The 21,276-nt window shown below is 41.2% G+C and overlaps 1 protein-coding gene across 1 annotated transcript in view; it reads right to left on the reverse strand.

Annotated features, from left to right (window-relative positions):
- The window catches only part of pik3r4 (phosphoinositide-3-kinase, regulatory subunit 4), a 39,685-nt gene that overhangs the window by 10,897 nt on the left and 7,512 nt on the right, over positions 1 to 21,276 (reverse strand). Inside the window, exons 6-12 of the mRNA XM_038710340.1 lie at positions 19,972 to 20,106; positions 19,659 to 19,880; positions 17,414 to 17,587; positions 16,694 to 16,839; positions 14,927 to 15,130; positions 4,874 to 5,075; positions 1,930 to 2,021 (exon numbers count right to left, since the gene is read on the reverse strand). Of these exons, the coding sequence (XP_038566268.1) occupies positions 1,930 to 2,021; positions 4,874 to 5,075; positions 14,927 to 15,130; positions 16,694 to 16,839; positions 17,414 to 17,587; positions 19,659 to 19,880; positions 19,972 to 20,106 (1,175 nt within the window). The remainder of the gene's footprint in view (positions 1 to 1,929; positions 2,022 to 4,873; positions 5,076 to 14,926; positions 15,131 to 16,693; positions 16,840 to 17,413; positions 17,588 to 19,658; positions 19,881 to 19,971; positions 20,107 to 21,276) is intronic.

Below are 21,276 nucleotides of genomic sequence, written 5' to 3' on the forward strand. Positions count from 1 at the left end.
TCTTTGTGTTTATTCTTTTTAAAAGAATGGCAGAAATGGAAATAAAAAGGAAAAAGTGGCTGGAAGAAAAGTCTGCAGCTCTTCAGAGGAGATACTTTAGATAAAATGTACATAAGGGAAATGCATGAAAACATATTGCAAACAAAATAAATGCCTGTTGTAATTATTTACATCCTTGAGGCAGGTGAAAAGTCTGCTCCTGTCCTTTTTCATTGTGAGTTTGGAGATTTACAAGAAAGCAGTAGCTTCAACTGGTGAGCAGTAAAACCTACTTCATGATCAATTCCAGAGCTTTATCTTTTTTTAAATATTATCTTTTTCAGATAATGTTGGGACTCTTTTTGGAGCACATACTGAGATCCTAGTGAAGAAGCTGAAGGCCAGGATGGGCCAGGATTTTTTGTCAGCGATGGGCCCTGACCTAATTTAACAGTTAGGAAAACACTCGTACAAGCAAAGTGTTCTAGACTGTGTGAACAGTATTTACACTTCACTGCCTCTGCCTCTGTGTTCTCTACGCTATATATCCCCATTTTGTACTTTATGATCTGGTCTACCAGGCTTCAATAAGCTTAAGGAGACAGCAGCATTGGTATATTTTTATTTACAAAGCCCTTCTGGGTAAACTAAATATCTGTGTGATCAGTTAGTATTATTTTGGGTCATGATAGCTATTCAAACCGTTAACCCAGGATTTGTTAGGGCAGCTTGGTCATGGAATAATCTTCAGAAGATGCTAAAAACTGTGTGTGAGTGGATTTGGCGGATTTGGTAGTGTGTATCTGTTGAATGCTCTACTTTAGCATTTTTCTAACCTTGTAATGGTGTGCTATCTTGGCCAGGTCGTGCTTGAAAAAAAGATTTTGATCTCAAGGTCCTTGTAAAATTAAAATAAACACTGTGCGTCAGGTAACGACATGTGGCGGTGTGTGATTGCTTCTATGACGTCTCTGCTGCTCATAACCATAGACTGTATTAACCAACTTCAAAGACCTCTGCAGCTCTCTGAAACTTAAAGGTTCAGTGTGTAAGTTTAGTGCCATCTAGTGGTGAGGGCTGTAAATTGCAACCAGCGGCTCACTGAGTTCTGAAGTCATTCCTCTGACTTCAGTGTGTGTTCCTGTGCTCTTCAGTCAGAATGTGGAATCAACATGGACGCTGCTACAAAGACGTGTTGAATTAACATTATCAGAGTATATAAACAACATGCAGACATCTAGTTCTCTCTACATGGACAGCAAACAAACTGTTATAACCATATTACAAATTAAATATATACACAGCTTGCTTTTCGCACGTATTCAACGTTGTGATGAAACACACTCTGTAGAGCAGTTTGTCCGTTTGGGCTACTGTAGAAACATGGCAGCGCAACATGGTGACGTCCATGTAAGAGGACCTGCGGTGTATGTAGATAATATTGACTCATTCTAAGGTAATAAAAACAAAATAGTTTATTATGTAAGGTCTTTATACACCACTGAAAACATAGTTATGGATCTTCTATTGCATTTCTGTCAATAGATCCCCAGAAATATTACACACTGGACCTTTAAAAATAATTTTAAATAACATTAAAATCATTTGACAAGTAATTTGGAGCTGAAATAATTAGCCAGTTAATTAATTAAGTCAATCAACAGAAAATGTTATGGGAACTATTTTGATAATGAGTTAATCAGTAAATTCTTGTTTTTTGCTTCTCAAACATGAGGATTTGATGCTTTTCTTAGATTTATTTAATTGTTCACTGAGTATCTTTACGTTCTGGACTGTTTTAAGAGAAATATTTATGGCTTAATTATTAATAAATAATAGTTGGTGTGAATGTACCTCTGGCAGTACAGCACCAGACACACTGATTACTGTAAACACCTATAAATCTCAGCCACACCTGCACCAGACGCAGTATTAGAAATGCGGGGTTACCGTGGCGGGCTGGGCGGAGGGCGGCTCCTGAGATCCAAACATGCTCTTCCACTCCTCATTCATGGTGGAGTCCTGCTTTGTGTGCTTTCTCGCTGCAGGATCCAAACACAACAGGTACATAAAAACAGCATGTTAGACCCTTTCTCATGCCACAGAGCTCTAAGTGTATAAATGTTTGGCATCACCACATGCTCAACAGATGTGCTGGTTACAACTGCAAAAAAAATGTTGATCTGGAATCAAGCGCTGGATCTTTTTAGGCTTTTATGGTACCTTGAGTTTTTAATAAAGAGATAAAAAAAGAGAACATAATAAAATTGTTTGAGATTTGGTCTTGTTTCCAATTAAAAAACACACTGAGTGAAGATTTCATAATTTAAGAATAGAGTGAAATTATAAACATGGACTGACATCTGTGCAAATGTAAGAAAAAACAGGTAAATTAAGTCACCTTAACTTCATATTTTAAGACTCAAAAACACAATTCCAGTACTCCACACCCCTATCAGATGAGCATTTATTGCAGTGCTGAGGGAATCTGAGGACTGTCGGGTATTTGGAGAACACAAAGAGAAAGTGATTAATGATGGAGATTAAAGAGGGGAGTTCGCTCAGGGCTGTTTTTCTCTTCAGTGGTTTGGCTGCAGATGGCAGTAATACTATGGTAACCATGGTAACGGCTTCTGTGTGTGACACAGCTGTAGCCTATTTAATGTAAGTTAAAATTATAGGCTGCAGAACTTTCCCTGATAGGCTTCATCTAGTTTTGCAGGGATGCTCTGCCATGTGAATTCCTCCTGCTGATGTCCCGTTTAGTTAACAGTAATAGATTCTGGAAACTCACAAACAGCGAGGATCAGTCTCTCGTCCAGTGATTTGTACTGCACGTCGTGTACAAAAAGTTCAAGAGAATTCAACTTCGGCGGCGGGCGGCGTGTGCGTGAGGCGAGCAATTCATCTCACTCTAACAGGGACACTTGTTACTGAACACAGACTGTTTCTGCTGCTCCCTGATAAAAGAAAAATGTTTCTGCTGATACCTGTTCAGAAAAAACAAGAAAAGTGGACTCTGATGAAAACTTGTTTTAACAAGCTAGATAAAAGGTTGTGGCAAATACCTCTGGTTTGATTTGATTACATTAATGTTTAAGTTGAGATTTACAAGAAATATTTCATTGCTACTGTGAAAAGGGAATACTGCCAGCACCAGAAATAAGTGGCATCTACTTCTGACTCTTCAATAATCCTTACTTTGGATTTTTTATTCACTTCAACTTCTAGCAGTTGACCATAGAGTCAACTGCTAGCTTAAACGCACATTTCTGCCGATAGGGGTCTCTCACATCAAAACAATAGCAAAAGAATAAAATTCGCCATATGATGCCACTGACAGGCGACAAAATGAAACGCACCGTTACTTTGATCATTAAAATAACAGATTTATGTGGGTTTGAAAATTGTTGGAAACATTAGGGATAATTTAAGTGACAACTCAAGAAATATTATTTATCAGTAGAAAATGACCTTACAGTGAACGCAGGGCGAGCTAACTTTTAGCTTTGGTTTGTCTCTGACTTGCTAACAGCGTGGAAACTGAAGCTCTCAGTGTTGCTGCGCTACACGTTGTTCTGCTGCTGTGTGCGTTGTGTGTCTGCAGAGTCTATTCATCCGCTGCACATGAGAACACGTTACAGTTTAGTTAAACAACCAGCAGTCAAATTACTTGTAAATTTCAGAACAGGAGAAACGCTACAGACTCCTCTATATTTATCTCATTTGTTGGGCTCATTGCACTTACCATTACTGTCTTATTTGTTTTCATGTAATTGTGTATCTTTGTTGTGTGTCAAATAGCCGGCTACTTGAAATAGACCCGTGAGAAACCGCGACGTGCGTGCAGTTGTCGGCAGCACGACATGCACGCAAAACTCTGCACAAGACCGGTGAATTGCGTGTTATACTCAACTGTTTGACCGTTATGAGTGCATCATACACGTACTAATAGTGCACTGCATTTTATCATACTTGTCAGTGTAAACACGGAGTATGGAAGGGCGCAAATTTAGATTGTTACTCTTGATAATCCACAAACAACACTATGAACAGCTTTCATTAATTTACCGACACATTAAAAAGGTGTGCACCAAAAATGTGTAAGAATTACAAGTCTCCACCTGTGCAGTCATACTCCAATAAAACAGGAGGCAACATATCACATGTCGGTTCATACAGTAACTGCTGCCAACGGTTGTTACCCAGTTAGCCGTGCAGCTTATTTGAGTCCAGAATGGGCAGTAGAACTGGAGCAGGGCGAGTGCCGTTTTACGATGAGTTAACAAGGCGATTAGTTGGTTGAAAGAGAGAAACTTGACTTCAGAAGGTGTACTGTTGTATTTTTCTGTAAGAATATTTCCTCTCGACATTTTGTGAGTTAATTATGTTTATTTATTAGATTAAATAGCTAAGAGAGCTTCTGTAGCAAACTTGCCGCTTGCACTGTACTATCAGACTCACCACCTCTCAAGCTACAAAACAGCACATGATGGGCCAAAATTCAGTTAAAAAAAAATAATAAATCATTAGGAGTTAACTATTACCGATTGGTCCTCCACAAGCTCTGAAAACAATTGTCTAATGAAATACACTATTTATTTGCGTTATGGGAAATGTAGGTTTCATTGTTTTTGGAGCCGGACCCATACGAGGGACTCAAAGTCAGGATGTGGAAGCTTCTGCTTTTGACCATGTTTCCCCCGAACATTAAGGAGGTGCAACACTAAATGACTGGAGTGCAGAATTAAAACTGTTTTAGCTCATACAAAAACTACAAACTTAAACATATGAAACCTTTTGAAAAGCCCCGATGAAAAGACGATATTGTGAAGACACGAGGGTTTCATCGTGATAAAAGCATAAACACTGTGTCATAACGCTGATCAATTACCTCTCTTGTCCTCAACCTCAGCCTTGGGTTTGACCAGGTCGACCTGGCGGCCGGTGATGCCGAGCGTCGCCAGGTCGATGACGCCAGTCTGGGCCGCCTCTCCCAGGTGACTCTGCTCACCCATGTTGGCTTTGGCCTTGTTGGATTTCAGCATGAAGTCTTTAAGCGCCAGCAGCTTGTCCTCCTCTGCCTCCGTCATCCCCTGCACAAACAGAGGACAGAGTGAACAGGGTTTGGACACAGCCAGAGGGGAAAGCTAGAAGACGGGTTAGCTTCCATCGAGCTCCTGCTCTACTGGAGAATGTACACTTGTCTGTTTCACAATCACATGGAACGATCTGGGTTTTGATTTGACTATTGAAGTAGTCCAGTTCTGTAACCATCATGGTTTTTAAGGATGACTTATCCTTTTACTTCAGCAACAGTGATGTTCTAGATTTTTCTTCTTGTCACCAAATTCCAGAGTCAAACCAGCAGTGTATGTATCTGTGATAAGTCCTGATGCCTTTTCTTCATCTGAGCCATAGGAACTATTAAACCCATCAGTGAGCCTCACTGCTGCACCGGGTCACATGTTCCTTTATCACCATGAACACACACACTAGTTCATTCTGCGTATTGTTGTTGTTCATCGTATTGTTATGTGCACTTCTAATTTAAATATATTGCATTTTACACAAAAGTACAATACACATTATACTCAGCTTGTGGCTGAGACAGACCAGCCCTCCGCTCTACCAGCAGCAGCAGCAGTGGGAGGAGGACAGGAGGGACTGAGTTGTTCATAATTTCTAAACTTCATACAGTATGTTGATGTCAGGAATATGTAATATTTATTTTACTGACATGTTAAATTTGTTTCCAGTGAGATATTAGTGACTTTGCTGCTGTAAATCCTGTTGCTGCTCTAGAAACAACATGTAGTTAAAAAAAACATTTTTAAATAATATATGCAATTATTTAGTAAATAATAGGACTGGTAAGAAAATCGATAAAGAACTGAACCAATAAGGAGTACCAATACAAGTGTGTCAATAAAATCTTAATGATCCCAACTCGTGAGAAAATGTCCGGCCCATCTCTGTGTCCTGGTTTTAAAATCCGCCCCAATCGAATCTGTAATTGAACAGCCCTGGTCTGCATTGATCATAGTAATGTTTCTTCTTGCGATGAAATTAAACTGTCCATATTTCCATTGCATGGATAGCCTTTGGATATTGCTGGAAATTGTTCTGAGTCCCCCTCATTAAAGGGTCAATTATTATCATAATAACTGAATAACGCATTGCATTTAAACAGCACTTCTCATACACAAAAAGCGATAACAGTAGCCTACTGGTCTAACAGGAATGTTTTGTTTTGTATAATGTAATTTAATAAATATATCACTAAGTTACTGAAAAGATCCTGTTTCTGAAACAAATAACTGTAGGCTACTGAAACATTACATTCTATACTAAACTGGACATTTTGACAGCTTGAATTTGCCTTTGTCTCATTTGTCCCTGATTGAATGTCCCTCTCTGACAAAACAACTGGCCTCAGTCTGGCCCCCTTAATAAAACTGGTCTAGAACCGCCACTGGTCTCAAACTTTTTGTAAGCGACGCGCAGCACAAATCATTGGAAGAGAGACTGATCCTCGCTGTTTGTGAGTTTTACTAACCAGCATGCGGTGTGAAGCTATCCACTTCACTGTGGCGTCTGATCGCTTGTCTTGCTTTTGTTTATCTACAGGGATTGGACAATGAAACTGAAACACCTGGTTTTAGACCACAATAATTTATTAGTATGGTGTAGGGCCTCCTTTTGCGGCCAATACAGCGTCAATTCGTCTTGGGAATGACATATACAAGTCCTGCACAGTGGTCAGAGGGATTTTAAGCCATTCTTCTTGCAGGATAGTGGCCAGGTCACGACGTGATGCTGGTGGAGGAAAATGTTTCCTGACTGGCTCCTCCAAAACACCCCAAAGTGGCTCAATAATATTTAGATCTGGTGACTGTGCAGGCCATGGGAGATGTTCAACTTCACTTTCATGTTCATCAAACCAATCTTTCACCTTGCTGTGTGTATTGGTGCATTGTCATCCTGATACACGGCACCTCCTTCAGGATACAATGTTTGAACCATTGGATGCACATGGTCCTCCAGAATGGTTCAGTAGTCCTTGGCAGTGACGCGCCCATCTAGCACAAGTATGGGGCCAAGGGAATGCCATGATATGGCAGCCCAAACCATCACTGATCCACCCCCATGCTTCACTCTGGGCATGCAACAGTCTGGGTGGTACGCTTCTTTGGGGCTTCTCCACACCGTAACTCTCCCGGATGTGGGGAAAACAGTGAAGGCGGACTCATCAGAGAACAATACATGTTTCACATTGTCCACATCCCAAGATCTGCGCTCCTTGCACCATTGAAACCGACGTTTGGCATTGGCACGAGTGACCAAAGGTTTGGCTATAGCAGCCCGGCCGTGTATATTGACCCTGTGGAGCTCTCGACGGACAGTTTTGGTGGAAACAGGAGAGTTGAGGTGCACATTTAATTCTGCCGTGATTTGGGCAGCCGTGGTTTTATGTTTTTTGGATACGATCCGGGTTAGCACCCGAACATCCCTTTCAGACAGCTTCCTCTTGCGTCCACAGTTAATCCTGTTGGATGTGGTTCGTCCTTCTTGGTGGTATGCTGACATTACCCTGGATACCGTGGCTCTTGATACATCACAAAGACTTGCTGTCTTGGTCACAGATGTGCCAGCAAGACGTGCACCAACAATTTGTCCTCTTTTGAACTCTGGTATGTCACCCATAATGTTGTGTGCATTGCAATATTTTGAGCAAAACTGTGCTCTTACCCTGCTAATTGGACCTTCACAGTCTGCTCTTATTGGTTCAATGTGCAATTAATGAAGATTGGCCACCAGGCTGGTCCAATTTAGCCATGAAACCTCCCACACTAAAATGAGAGGCATCTCAGTTTCATTGTCCAACCCCTGTACTTCTCCCACACGCTGCGTCCAGCGCAGTCTGCTGAAGCCTCCCTCCGCTGCTTGTTTGGGTGGCTGATTTGCAGGCTGATCAACATACCAGGGAAAACAGGGATGTTGCGGTTCATGGTTGCGGTTTAAAGCCCCACCCTACGAGGGTGCGCTGTTATCTGTGTAAACTCTCAAGTAATCGGTCCAATATCGGTCAAGTTCTGATTCAAATCCATCAACAGTGAACAAAATCTGTTTTTTTTTTTAGAACAGTTCAAGGAATCTGTCCTTCGGTCTTTCCGAAGTTCGGGCCAATGTGGTGTTTGAATACAGTATTATATGTTAACAATGCCAGGAAATCAGAGAGCAATCATTTAAAGCTGTAATTTTCAGTTTGAGTGCTGCTGGAAGCTTTCTGCTTTGGTTTGTCTGCTGGCTTGACAGGGGACTGAAGAACAAGACTAAATAGGGAAACACAGAAAGAAGAGTTGTAGTAAGTTGTAGTTGTAGTTGCAGTAAAGTCAGATAAACTGAACTCGCCACTGTGTGTGTTGTGTACTGGACCAAGTTGAACAAGAACAGTGGATACATTAAGACCCGTGCGTTTGGATTCTGCTCCTCTGTTCCAAACTTCCTGCATATTTCAGCTCCTGACTGAACTGCAGTGAGCATTTTACACTCCATCAAAGTGTCTCTTATCTGCCAGGAGCTGCTACGCCGACCTAACGTCACCTCATTTGTTATGTGAACAAAGCATGAAGAAGAGAGTCCTTCTGTTTCCAGTCCTGGACCATGGCGGACCGCAGCAAACGCTCCAAAGTTTGACTTGGCTTCACTAAAACAGAGATGCAACAAAATGCACCAGCTGCAGTAAGGAGGTTTGGTGCGAGGCAGGAAGCAGCTCCAACATGACGAAGCTTTTACTTCAACACGGCGTGAATCTGAAGGAACGCTTCACCGTGTTCAACGTGTCACGCTCTCCCAGCTACAATGACGCCCCAGATCCAGCTAACGCTAACAGTAGCAACGTCTCAGGTACAAAACACCTTTTATACTGAAGGGAAACCAATGATGGCTACAAATGTCCCGGTCTGTGGTCTGTTAGAGCGGTTTGTATGGTTGCGTAATGTTTCACAGAAATGTGCTTTTTCCTCAGAATAGAAAGTCTCCCCAGGCTGGATCTGGCTGCCTGTGATCAGCTCCACTTTCCAGATGCAGCATGAACGAAAAAGCTACTGATCGTCTAAAAGCTCTGGCCACAGTGTGAGTGACTTTCTGTTTTATCTGGACTCAGTTTAAACTTTTTAAGCCAGTGTGTGTCTATGAAAACATGGCACCAGCAGTGTAATGCACGCTGTAAAAACTACTTTGCTCATCACAGGAGTTCTTGTGCAGATAAAACGTCCTGTGAGGATATTAAAACACACATAAAAATATGAAATGTCCCCAAAAGGCTTCATAAAATTATTTTCATTCAGAGTTATGTGGAAGTGCCTCCTGGGTTTATTAATCTTGTTACAGATGTTCTACAGAAACATTCTGGTCATTGTGGTTTAATTCTGAAGAACTCCTTTAAGGTTCTTCAGAGACCGTGGCGTTTCAACTGATCAAAGTGACGCTGGGAAGAGTCAGTGTCTGCATGTTTTTAAGTACTTGAAGTGCTTGAATCCCAGGTTCTGTTGCCTCCCTCCTCTGAGTGCTCCCCTCCCTCAGAATAACTTTCTCAGCTGCCTTTGTAGGAAAACATCAGACAGCTGGATTTGCTTTGAATAGTTTTTTTCCCCTCTCTCATGTTCGGATCAGATGACACTCAGAGGTGCTAATTCAAGTTCCAGTTTGTTTATTGTCTTTTATCCACATACAGAGTATACAAACGAACAAAAGGTCGCTTCTTACGGCCAAGGGTGCTAACAACAAAGTCACAATAATTCAAAACACCAAACAACAACACTAGATGAGACAGGGCTGATCTCTTACTGTGAGGTGGAGTGAGCATGGTGTGTCTGGAGAACTATAAAGTGCGTAGTGCAACGTGTTCCTGAAGTATGTATACTTTTCCCCAGCAAAAAAAATAAACATCCTCTTACTTAAAACTGCTATTATTTTCAGCAAACTTAACGTGTTAATATTTGTATGAACATAAAAACATTCAACAACTTAGGAGTCTCACAGTACAGAAATTCCAATGTATTGCTCTGGCAACATCTGCAGTCCTCATGCCTCCGTGCAGCATCCCTAAGGCACATTTACGCAGATGAGCAGGGACGCTGGGCAGCTTTCTTTTGGTGTTTTTCTTTTCCTCACCTTTGAGTCAGTGGCAAGGTCTCTTTAGTGTTCAAGTTTTTATAACTGTGACCTTAATAATATAATAATATTAATAATAAACAAGAGCACACTACAGCGAGACAGGAAGGACAGCCCCCCCCCTTTGTTCAGGGACCCATTTTTCTATATGTTGGTCACATCTATGTGAAACTCAGTTTATGTCTTAAACTGATGATACATGTGGCAAGTTTTTGAGCAATGTTGCTAGGCAGTCTTGCTGGTGGCAAGTCCGACTTTGTTTTGAACGGATAGCGGCGGGGCGGGTGGCGGAAGGGGATTCCAGTCTCTCTCTCTCTCGCTCTCTCTGACCATCACGGTGGTGGCACCTCACTTTTACACCTGCGTACAACATTGAATGCAAAGGATTTCACTGGCTTTTAGGTGTGTTTGCTAAAGAAACCCTGTAGAACCAATCAACAAAACAAAATTTAGTCTAATTTTACCAGACGGCTGGGCATCTTTTTAGTTCTGAGCTGTTACCAGCAGCCTCTGCTCCCTGAAATCATACGTTCATGTCATTTGTCCCCAAAATCTGCGTGCAATTTCACATTAGTGCCTTGAGAGTGAATAACTTCCACATTCACTCGGACGACCTTTATCGGTTTCTTTCTGTTGTTGGTGTAAAAAACCCTGGTCTCACTGTAATTTTAGGGCGCATTAAGGTCATTAGAGCGACGATGTGCGCAGCTGAACTTCACTGATTATTAAAATCTCCCATCAGGATCTTGCCCTAATGTTAATTCATGTTCTGTGTTCTTCTACACATCCAAAAGCTTCCTCACGCAGCCAGATTCATACAGTGAAACTGTTTGGAGTAAAGCAGCCGTCCTCCTGATCAATGCTGAGCTCCACCAGGAAACAATTTCAGCAGCAAAAAGTTTAATTCTGTTTCCTCTGTCCTGTCATGTTTATAGCTACATTTTGTTTTGTTTTGCTGCTTAAATGCTTCACGCTGTCTGCTGTCGGTCACTTTAAAATGACTGATAGCAGCCTCTCTAATCATGAAAGGTTAACCGTTAAAGAAAACACTGCAATAAAACACACATGGGAGAAAGAGAGATGTGACCCACAACCGGTTTATCATAACGCAGCGCAGTGAGGATCCAGATGTTTCATAGAGGAGACAGACTCCAGTCTGCTTCACTGATAAACCACAGACCTGCACAGGAACATCAGGCTTCGTGATCAGAGACGGTTTTTATATCACGTCCACACTTCTGACCACACCCCCTCTCTGCTGTGAGTCAGACATTCAATCAATCAACTGAGTATGTAAGACTACAAATGCTACAAGTGTTTTTCTTTCCTGCACAAGAATCCGGACTGGAAAATGTGAGTAAATATTTTAATATTAAGGTCACTATTCTTCCCACCCAGCATGACTCTCCTGTCTCGATGAAGGAGGTTTAGGTTTCTTATCGTGGCGTTGATATATTCTACTTTCTCATTTCCAGAATAAAGAAACTAATTTAAAACAGAGATGCCTTCTGTGAAACCTGTGGACCTGCTGACCCCAACATCTACCCACAAGAACAACACTAACAGACCAGGAGAAAGAGCATGACACAGTGTTTAGTTTCTCAAAAGATACATTATGTAATCCAACAGCCTTCCCTCAAGTGATGCTTCATCATCCTGAATGCCACTTCTTTCCATTTCCACGTGTGGCAAACTATTTTCTTTACAGCTAAAAGCACTTTGAATGATTTCTATCACACAGCAGCTGGATGTTATTCAAACAATAAGAGTGAAACTTATTCTGACCTCACAACCTAATTTGGCGTTTCTGTACTGACATTTCTTGTTACTTATCGGTCAACAATTCGATACATCTGCAATAAGCTAATATTGGCCCATTTACAGTTACAGTATCTCACAAAAGTGAGTGCTCCCCTCACATTTTTGTAAATATTTGATTATATATTTTCATGTGACAACACTGAAGAAATGACACTTTGCTACAATGTAAAGTAGTGAGTGGACAGCTTGTATAACAGTGTAAATTAACTGTCCCCTCAAAATAACACATCACACAGCCATTAATGTCTAAACCGCTGGCAACAACAGTGAGGACACCCCTAAGTGAAAATGTCTCAGCCTCACAAAGAGCAGTGACTACCTGGAATATTAATTAATTAACATAATTAAGATGCCATTTTGAGCTGGACACTCTCAGAAAGATACATCCCTTGGTTGAACAAATCCACATCTTTCCTCACAGTTGTTTACCAGCTGAGTTTTAAACATCAACAGAGTTTGGCTGGGTTAAATAAAGAGCAAATAACAGACACTCTCTGCTGCTCGGTGGTCTGCGACCTGATGACAAACAGGAATAATCAAAACAGCATGGAGGCAGCTTGCACAAAGATAACAACACAGACACACATATCCCTGCTGCCACCCACCAGCATCCCATCATCCGGCCATATGGAGACATTTCAGGTAACTCCAGACGCCACAACAACAAAGTTCACAAGGAATGTGTGCATGTAGATGTCTATTGTTGGATGATCGCTGAAACGCAGTGTTTCACTGCCCCCTGTGGCTGAAAGTCTGACCACAGCAGCATCACTGATCAATACTGAACACACACTGTCTTCATCTGACCCTTAAGTTTTTTTGTTTATTTATTATATAATGGCTCAAAGAACGTGCTTTGTCCAACTAAAACTTAATTTGAGTTAGGGAAACAAGAAACATGTGATTTGGTAGTTTTCCTTGAAAAGTGAACTCAGTAAAGTTCAGCCAGTAACACTGCACGCTTAAAAAAGAAGAACATATTATTGTTGTTAAAATCTGGAATGAATGCTGTAATTTTATCCCGACTGTCAAAACACGACTTTGTTTTATTTAGTTACAACCTACCACACTGTCTCTGACTCTTTATGCTCTTTCACACAACTTTATATTTGCATTCTTCTCTTTGCTGCTGATTAACTGCACTGAGAACTCAGAGCAGATTATTTTCATACACTGATTAGCTTTCTGTAGCAGCAGGTTAACTGTAATGTTTGGCCTGTGAACAGCTCATTAATGATGAGCCGTCACTTCACTGATTACAGAAACACAATCTGATAAGCACTTCAAACATAAGTGCAAACATGGGAAAGTTTTCAGCACGGCTGGCTTGTCCTCGACTTTAATGACCCTGAAATTACCCAAAACCATTGAATGGAATGAATCAAGCTGGAAAACACAATCGGCTGTATTCCAACAAAGGGACCCTTTTGTAAAATCCAATTTTCCAGAAAATTCACCTTATCCCCCTTACTGAAAAACATAACTGCATTGACCCTCCCCCGCCCCACCCAGGTCCACAACCTTGGAATCATTTTTGACCCCACCCTCTCCTTCTTGCCCAACATCAACCAGGTCACAACAACTGCCTTCTTCCACCTGAAGAACATCGCCCGCCTCCGGCCCTACTTGTCCTTTACTGCTGCAGAAAAACTCACCTGCCCTCAGCACTTCCAGACTCGACTACTGCAACGGCATCCTCTACGGTTCACCACACAAAATCATCAATAAACTTCATCATTCATTTCAGAAACTTCAAACTTCATTTCAGAACTCTGCTGCCCGCATGCTCCCTTTCACCCTCTGCAGAGATCACATCACCCTCGTCCTTCACAACCTCCCCTGGCTCCTGGTTAAATACAGGATCCACTTTAAACTTCTACTCATCACCTACAAAGCCTTAAACAACCTGGCCCTTCCCTACCTCTGTGACCTCCTCCCCCACCATGTCGCCTCAGGTCAGCGGACGCAAGAACACTAAAAGCTAAGTAAGTATGTATTTAGAAAAGTGCTACATAATCTCTAATTTATTATTATTAGTTATAAAACAGTTAGCTCAAATCAAGCAATCTAATCAGTTCGTAGTAGTGGTATAATCAGCGTGTACAACGGCCATGACATTGAATTCCTTTGCACTAATCCGTAGTAACCTTAGACTGCCTTTAATTAAGTCAAATGTAAGGCTGTAGATTAATATCGTACACTGCACTGTGACTTTTACTGTCCTCTTTTACCCTAAATGTATTTTAGCCTGTTTCTATTTCACCCTTCTAAAATTTAATGTGTTTTTTTTTTCAATTTCCCTTTGTTGCTGTTATGTTTTATGTAAAGCACTTTGAATTGCCTTGTTGTTGAAATGTGCTATACAAATAAACTTGCCTTGCCTTGATTACTGGCTTGCTGGAAACTAATGGAAGTGGACGCTCCAAAAGTAAACTTCGACCTCTTACCATGAAGGAGTGCTTTGAGCAGGTATTGCCGGGGAAAAAAAGACACCTGTGAGACATGCGGAGCTGACTTAAGCCTAGTTCACACTACACAATTTTTTGCCGGTCACACATTTTACTCCCCTCCAGCTCTCTGTAGCTCAGACAATCCCTGCTGCCTGCGTGTGCTGATCCATCCTTTCACCCAGATTCTTTGTCTTTATAATTGCCATCTTTCATGACAAAACGTGGTTTGGAGACCAGCGCCGGGTGACACGGCTTCTGTCAGCTCGTGTAGTGTCACCGATCAGTCACATAGTGTGAACGCCACAACAGCTTCAAGACTCCCGTCACAAGACAGCAAGTTGTGTAGTGTGAACAGCGTCATTCATCATTAAAAGAGATATAAAATTTGCCACACAAACATTCAACAAGCACACGAAGACTCACAATGACCCACATGTGAAGAGTCTGGATACCATAAGCGTATATCACGGCCTGTTGTGAGCTATTGCTTAAATAACCTGTGAGAGCAGCTTCTTGAGGAGCTGTGCGATGGCCGGGTCCTCAGGAGTGGGGCATTCTGGGATAGATCCTGCACGCTTCTTCTGTCGCAGCAGCAGGTGGCGGAAGAGGCTGGCGATGTCTTTGGAGCGCAGGGCGTAGTCGAAGATGGAGCGACTGACCGGCTCCTTCAGCACACTCAGAAGCACCAGCTCTTTATCAATCTAGAGGAGGGAGGGAGGGGGGGGGGGGGAGAGAGAGAGAGAGAGAGAGAGAGAGAGAGAGAGAGAGAGAGAGAGGAGAGAGAGAGAGAGCGGGGGTCGAAGGTGAAGAGTAGGATGAAAGTGAAGGAGGTCGCAGAGGTGGGACCAAATCGTTTTTCAAGTCACAATAAGTCTCAAGTCTTAGCACTCTAAGTCCCAAGCCAAGTCCCAAACTTTGGGTTTTGAGTCCTAAACAAGTCATAATGTGCTCTTCACCAAATTTAAAATCATTTCATATTTTTACTAAAAGTTAAAATGAAAAAAACTTTATTGAATGAAGCCTTTACCTGTATAGAAAAAAGGCAGGGGTGCAGTTTCACACAACAAATGTTCTATAATTTCATGAATTAAATGAGATGTTCGTGTTGCTAATTATTTTTCTCAATATTGAGATCACAATTATTTAACTCATTAAATTAGGAAACATTAATCTATTGAACTTTTAAAATGTAATACTTCATTTTTAAATACTATTAGATATGCATTATGCCAGCATCCCAAACAGCCCATGAAATAAGAATAAGAATAGTTATCCAACATTAACTTTAAGCAGCGTCTAGAGCGCAAGAGGACGACAGATGGATCACTGAGGGGGATCTGTGTGTGTGTGTGTGTGTGTGTGTGTGTGTGTGTGTGTGTGTGTGTACACATGGAGCGGAGTATGGGCAGGTGACAGGTGAACTACGAAGTTATGTTATAGAACGCTGAAATACAACCGTGGTGTTTTGTCGGGAGATGCAGTCACTTAAACAAACGGTGAGAAAACTATAAATCTGTTAGACGCTAGAAGACACAGACACATATTTTACAAGCAATTTTACCGACCAGGTAAAGCAACACTGAAAACCCCTGGTTTAGAATAAATCTAAATGAACGTGAAAGCTGGCCTGGGGCTTAATGTGAAGATATAAGGCATTGATTTTATTATTATTAATAATATTAATATAGTAGTAGTAGCCATTTTGGCGCGCTTCAGACAGTTGGTGATCATTCCCTCTGGCTGGATGAAGCTCTACGTTCCTGATTTTACATATAATCCATGATGATACAGAAATAAATGGCAAAAAAGCATACTGTCAATATTTTAGAGACCCCCCAACATTTCAAAAATCTCGTTTTTAAAAGGGAGCTCATGTTTTATTAAGAGGAGTTAAGCTCTCCCTGGCTCCCCCGTAGCACCGACTGAAAGCCCAAAGTCGTAATTGAGATTTTACTTTACTTTACTTAATTAATTGCGCAGCGCTTTGCTGATGCAGCACGGAGTTTTTTAATATCATAATTTATATTTGGGCATGGTGAGTGTCAAGTCAGCTCTAGTCAAAAGGCTCAGATCCTAGTGAAGTCAGGAGTCCTTGGTGTTAAAGTCAAAGTGTCGAGTTGTCTTCTTAGATTTTGTCAAGTCGAGTATGAAATCATAATTTCTGTGACTCAAGTCTGACTCGAGTCCAAGTCATGTGACTCGAGTCCACACCCTTGGTCACACGAGACACAAATGAAAGACGTGTGGCGACGATGAGGACTCACCTGGATGATGGGCTGGGTGATGAAGGGGTTGAGGTGGGGCATCAGTTTGCAGTAGACATCGGCCACGTTGAGGTGCTGTGCGATGACAGTGATGAAGCCCACTGCCCCGTAACGGATCCACAGGTTGGGGTGACACAGGAACGGAGCTATGGCAAGACAGAGAAGACAAATTATAAATGCTCCGTATAGCGCCTTTCTAGTCTTTTCGACCACTCAAAGTGCTTTTATACATCTGCATTCACTCACAATCATACACTGAACTCAAACAGAAACTAACATTCACACACTTGAGGAACAGACGCCAGGATTCAGGGTTCAGTATCTTGCCCAAGGACACTTTGACATGCAGCCTGGAGGAGCCGGAGATTGAACCGCCAACCTTCCGATTAACGAGCAACCTGCTCTACTTCCTGAGCCACAGCTGCCATTCAATTTGGTGTTTAGTTCAAATGACAAAACTGCAACTTTCTAGACTTAAATGATCTTTTAAACTGACAAACATTATGCTTGTAATTCAGGAGACAATTCAAACAGGATCTAAACGTTAGTTGTCTTTCAGCATTTACTATCATACATATTCTTTTCAAAACAAGGTCCCATGGGGCGGAAGGGAGGGACTTAATTAGATTTCATGTCAAGTATTTATAACAACATCCAGTGTGATGTGTGTTCATCAGGCTGTGGCCTTCGCTCAGTGAGCAGCAGACTCTCAGATCTCACCTATGTCACTGACGAACTCGTAGATGTGAGGTTTCTGTAGCAGGCCCAGCTGACACATGCAGGTGAGAGAGTTCAGAGCTTTGTAGATGACGAACTCCTCTGTGTCGCTCAGACCCTGCTGGAGGAGAGGCTTCAGGATGGCGGAGCTCTGCCAGCCAACGTACGCTGCAACACCTTTAATAGGGAGAGAAAACAAACGCACAAACTGATTCACCAGTTTATCACCAGGATAATGTGTACTTTCCTTATCTGTTATGAAAAAAACAAAACAAAAACATTTAGATTTTTAAATTTACAATAAAATAAAAATACATTTTAGTGCTGAACCAAAATCTATGAAAAATCAGGAGATCGCTAACTTTGTTTTGGAGAGATTTCTCCTGGAAGACTCAGGCGGTAATAAAGAACCAGATTAATCAGAAAACCAAATTAAGTAGGTTTCAGCAGCCGTGCTGGAGGGCCGGATCATACCTCTGGTTTTTGGTCTTGCCCACTCTTTCTCTCATAATCTTTTTTGGAAAGGAGAGGATCATTTAATCTCAGAGATTCTCAGCCTGAAATCTGATTTCTCTTTTACCTTTCTGTACCTTGGAACTATCCCTGAAGGTCTCAGTAAAAGTGACACCTACCTGATCTGAACATCTTCTTGGCCGCAAGCAAGAAAGCAAATTACAAAATGTTGGCTGCAGAGGAAACCCTCCCTCAGTATCCCCCCTTATCAACACAATGATAGTGCGCTCAGTGGAGAAAATTACTTTTACTCTTCGCCTCCTAACGGAGAACGGAGTCAAATATTGGGAAAAGTGGGATTGTCATTTTCATAAGCACCATGAACTGCACCTGTTTGGGCTTCTACATCACAAAGGACCAAGTCACAAGCAATCCTAATAGTGTTTGAATATACCCCGAATTCCAATTCATAGCAGACACACAGAAACTCCCCTATTTACTGGTAGAAATGCCCAAATATATGTCCCCTCATGCCATGAAGTGAGGACAACCAGTGGAACCTCAGACTGATAAATAATTGTACAGATTTTCAAATTATTATCATTTTGATCGTTTGATATTTTAGTAATTGTTTTGTTTTTACATTTGATACTGATTTCTTTTTTTTTTATTTGTTATTATTTTTAATCAATTAATTATTTCTTTACGCTTCCTGTTTTATTTATTTATTTTTAATATATTTTTTAAACAAACACACGCTTACTATTTTTTATTTTTTTTAAACACACACGGAGACACACACACGCTTACTGTTTTATTTATTTATTTTATTTTTAATATTTTTTATTTTTCACACACACAGTTTTGTTTATTTATTTTATTTATTTATTTTAATATTTTTTCTTTTTTAAAAACACAAACACACATATGCTTTGATTACTTTACGCTTTAATTACTTGTTTAATGAAATGTATGGGGTTGATTGTTCTTATGTAGTATGTATGATGCTTTGGCAATATTGTTTGTTACACATTCATGCCTATAAAGCTAATTTGAATTGAATTGACTGAAGACTTTTCTTTTTACCACTGCCTTTAATTATACCTTTAATACCTTCTAAGACTGCATTTTCTGCTATCTGTGACATAGTCACCGTGAACTAAGCATCGAACCACAGGTCCGGAGCTGTTTGAACTATGCAACTTAACAGTTGGTGCGAACGTTTGTTGGAACTATGGTTTCGGGGAACACCTGTGTTGCTTAACGATGGTTCGTACCAAGTTACCTACTTAGTTACCTCCGTAGTTCAAACTAGAGTCGCAACTGCATAGTTCCAACCAAGGAAGTTGCTACCGTAGTTAGCAACGATGCTTTTGGGAAACGCACCCCTGATCGGTGAGTGGGACCGTAACAGGAAGCGCATGGTGCTTTTGATTGGCGAGCAGGTCTGTCACACAAAGATGACAACATGAATTTGTAACCGCGTTTAAAACGGGTCAGATGCGCTGTATAATTAACCTACATTTTAATAACCGTCTTCACGATTAGCTAATCATGTTCTTTCAAATCGAAATTGCGATTAATCGTTAAGCATGTAATTCTCTTGTGCGGCCATGTCTACAAGTAACTGATATGATAGTCGCGGCCCACGTAGGGGCCCTTAGCCCGCCGGGGCCCTGGGTCGGCTGCCCTCATGCACCCATGCTACCTCTGCTTATGACACTGTCACGCTGTCATTTCATCACCTTCATGTCAGACATAGTGCTTTCTAGGCTATGTTGTGAGGTGTTCTTACCCACGATGCTGTCGAAGAAGGCTCCTCGCAGATGCCAGTCATTCTTGTCGTTGAGGAAGGTGATCATGTGAGACAGCAGCACGTCGTTGGCTTTCTGCCGGCCAAAGAAGACGCAGAGGCGCGTGATGCCGTTCTCCATCAGCGACTGTTTGACGATGTTCTCCGAGTCGCTCAGCAGCGTCACCACCTTCTGCTGCACCATCTCGTGCAACGCCTGCAGCTCTGAACGGGAAACACGCAGCATGTTTTTTTACACAGCTGAACACTTCTACACAACTTCAGCGGGAATGTCAGATCATGTGTGCTTCTGTACCTGAGTCGTAGTTTTCGTTGGGGTGCAGTATTTCCTCCGTGTCCTCACCGCTCAGGTCCTGTTCTGTGTTCACGTTGTTTTCCTGAACCAACTCCAGGAAACGCAGCGCGCTCTCTGCCAGATGAGCTATGTTCTCTGAACGTCACCAGAAACATGAGAATAAAGACAAAGGCCAAAAACAACATGTTCCAAATACTGATGTTTGGAGGCAGGTACCAACGAATCCCTTCGATTTAAAATTTACATTTTACAGAACTGTGACCAAGATATACTTTTAGTGTAGAAATAAACTTGTCAGTTTTCTCTGGTGAACAAACTAGAAGATTTGAATATTGTCATTTTCCTTCCATAATTTAATTCAAAAAAGGAAACTTTCATATATTCTAGATTCATTTGAAACTTTTCAAGCCTTTTTTTTGTTTTATCTTGATGATTACAGCTTACAACTCATGGAAATCAAACAGCATCTCAAAATGTATTCAAATTTTAGAATAAAGAATTAATAATACAGAAATGTCGACGTGAGAAGAGCTCCAATTAGCAAATTAACTCAAAACACCTGTAAAGGTTTCCTGAGCCAATAACCTCCCAGTCTGGTTCTGGTGCTTACCACGATATTAAAATTTTTTGCAGATGCACCATTATGTGATGAAGAATTGTTTATGAATTAATCTTTGGCTTTCTTGTTTAGACATTTCGTTCAACATACCAGCACCAGTATATTGGACTGGTTTAACTGACATCGGCTCTTTTCCAATTGCATTTACTTTGACAGCAAGAAAATTAATATGTATACTAAGTACATGTTATCCTGGTTAATCCAATAAAGAGACTTAGATTCAGATTTTTTTATTTAAAAGGACTTAATCACTCATTTATAGCTTAGCTTTAGATTAACATACAACAGTTTCTTTTAGCAGCGGTGCTAAGGTTCACAGTAAATATATGTGTATATTTAATGAGTGACACTTAGGGGGATCAGGGGATCCCAAACATTAGGCTTTTGACATTAAAGCAACCCTTTGACACTAGTTGCAATTGTCTACAAGTTGTTAAACCTTATGTCTGGTGCACACTAGAGGATTGTCAAATCTTCACCGATTATAAAAACATGGGATACCACAGACATTTGAATTTATTATTAAAGGATAGCCTCTTGAGATGCATCATCTCGTTTTCAAGAGGGTCCTATATAAGAGCAGATGGTTCAGTCCAGACGCAGGACCATACACTCTGCTTTCATACTAAACCGTTTCAGAGTGGCGGTTCTGGAGACTTGGGATCTCACAGAATCCCGCGTGATCA

The sequence above is a fragment of the Micropterus salmoides genome, unplaced genomic scaffold (genome assembly GCF_014851395.1).
Source record: "Micropterus salmoides isolate LMB-PRFRI ecotype aquatic unplaced genomic scaffold, ASM1485139v1 Ms_hic_scaffold_11, whole genome shotgun sequence".
NCBI lineage: Eukaryota > Metazoa > Chordata > Actinopteri > Centrarchiformes > Centrarchidae > Micropterus > Micropterus salmoides.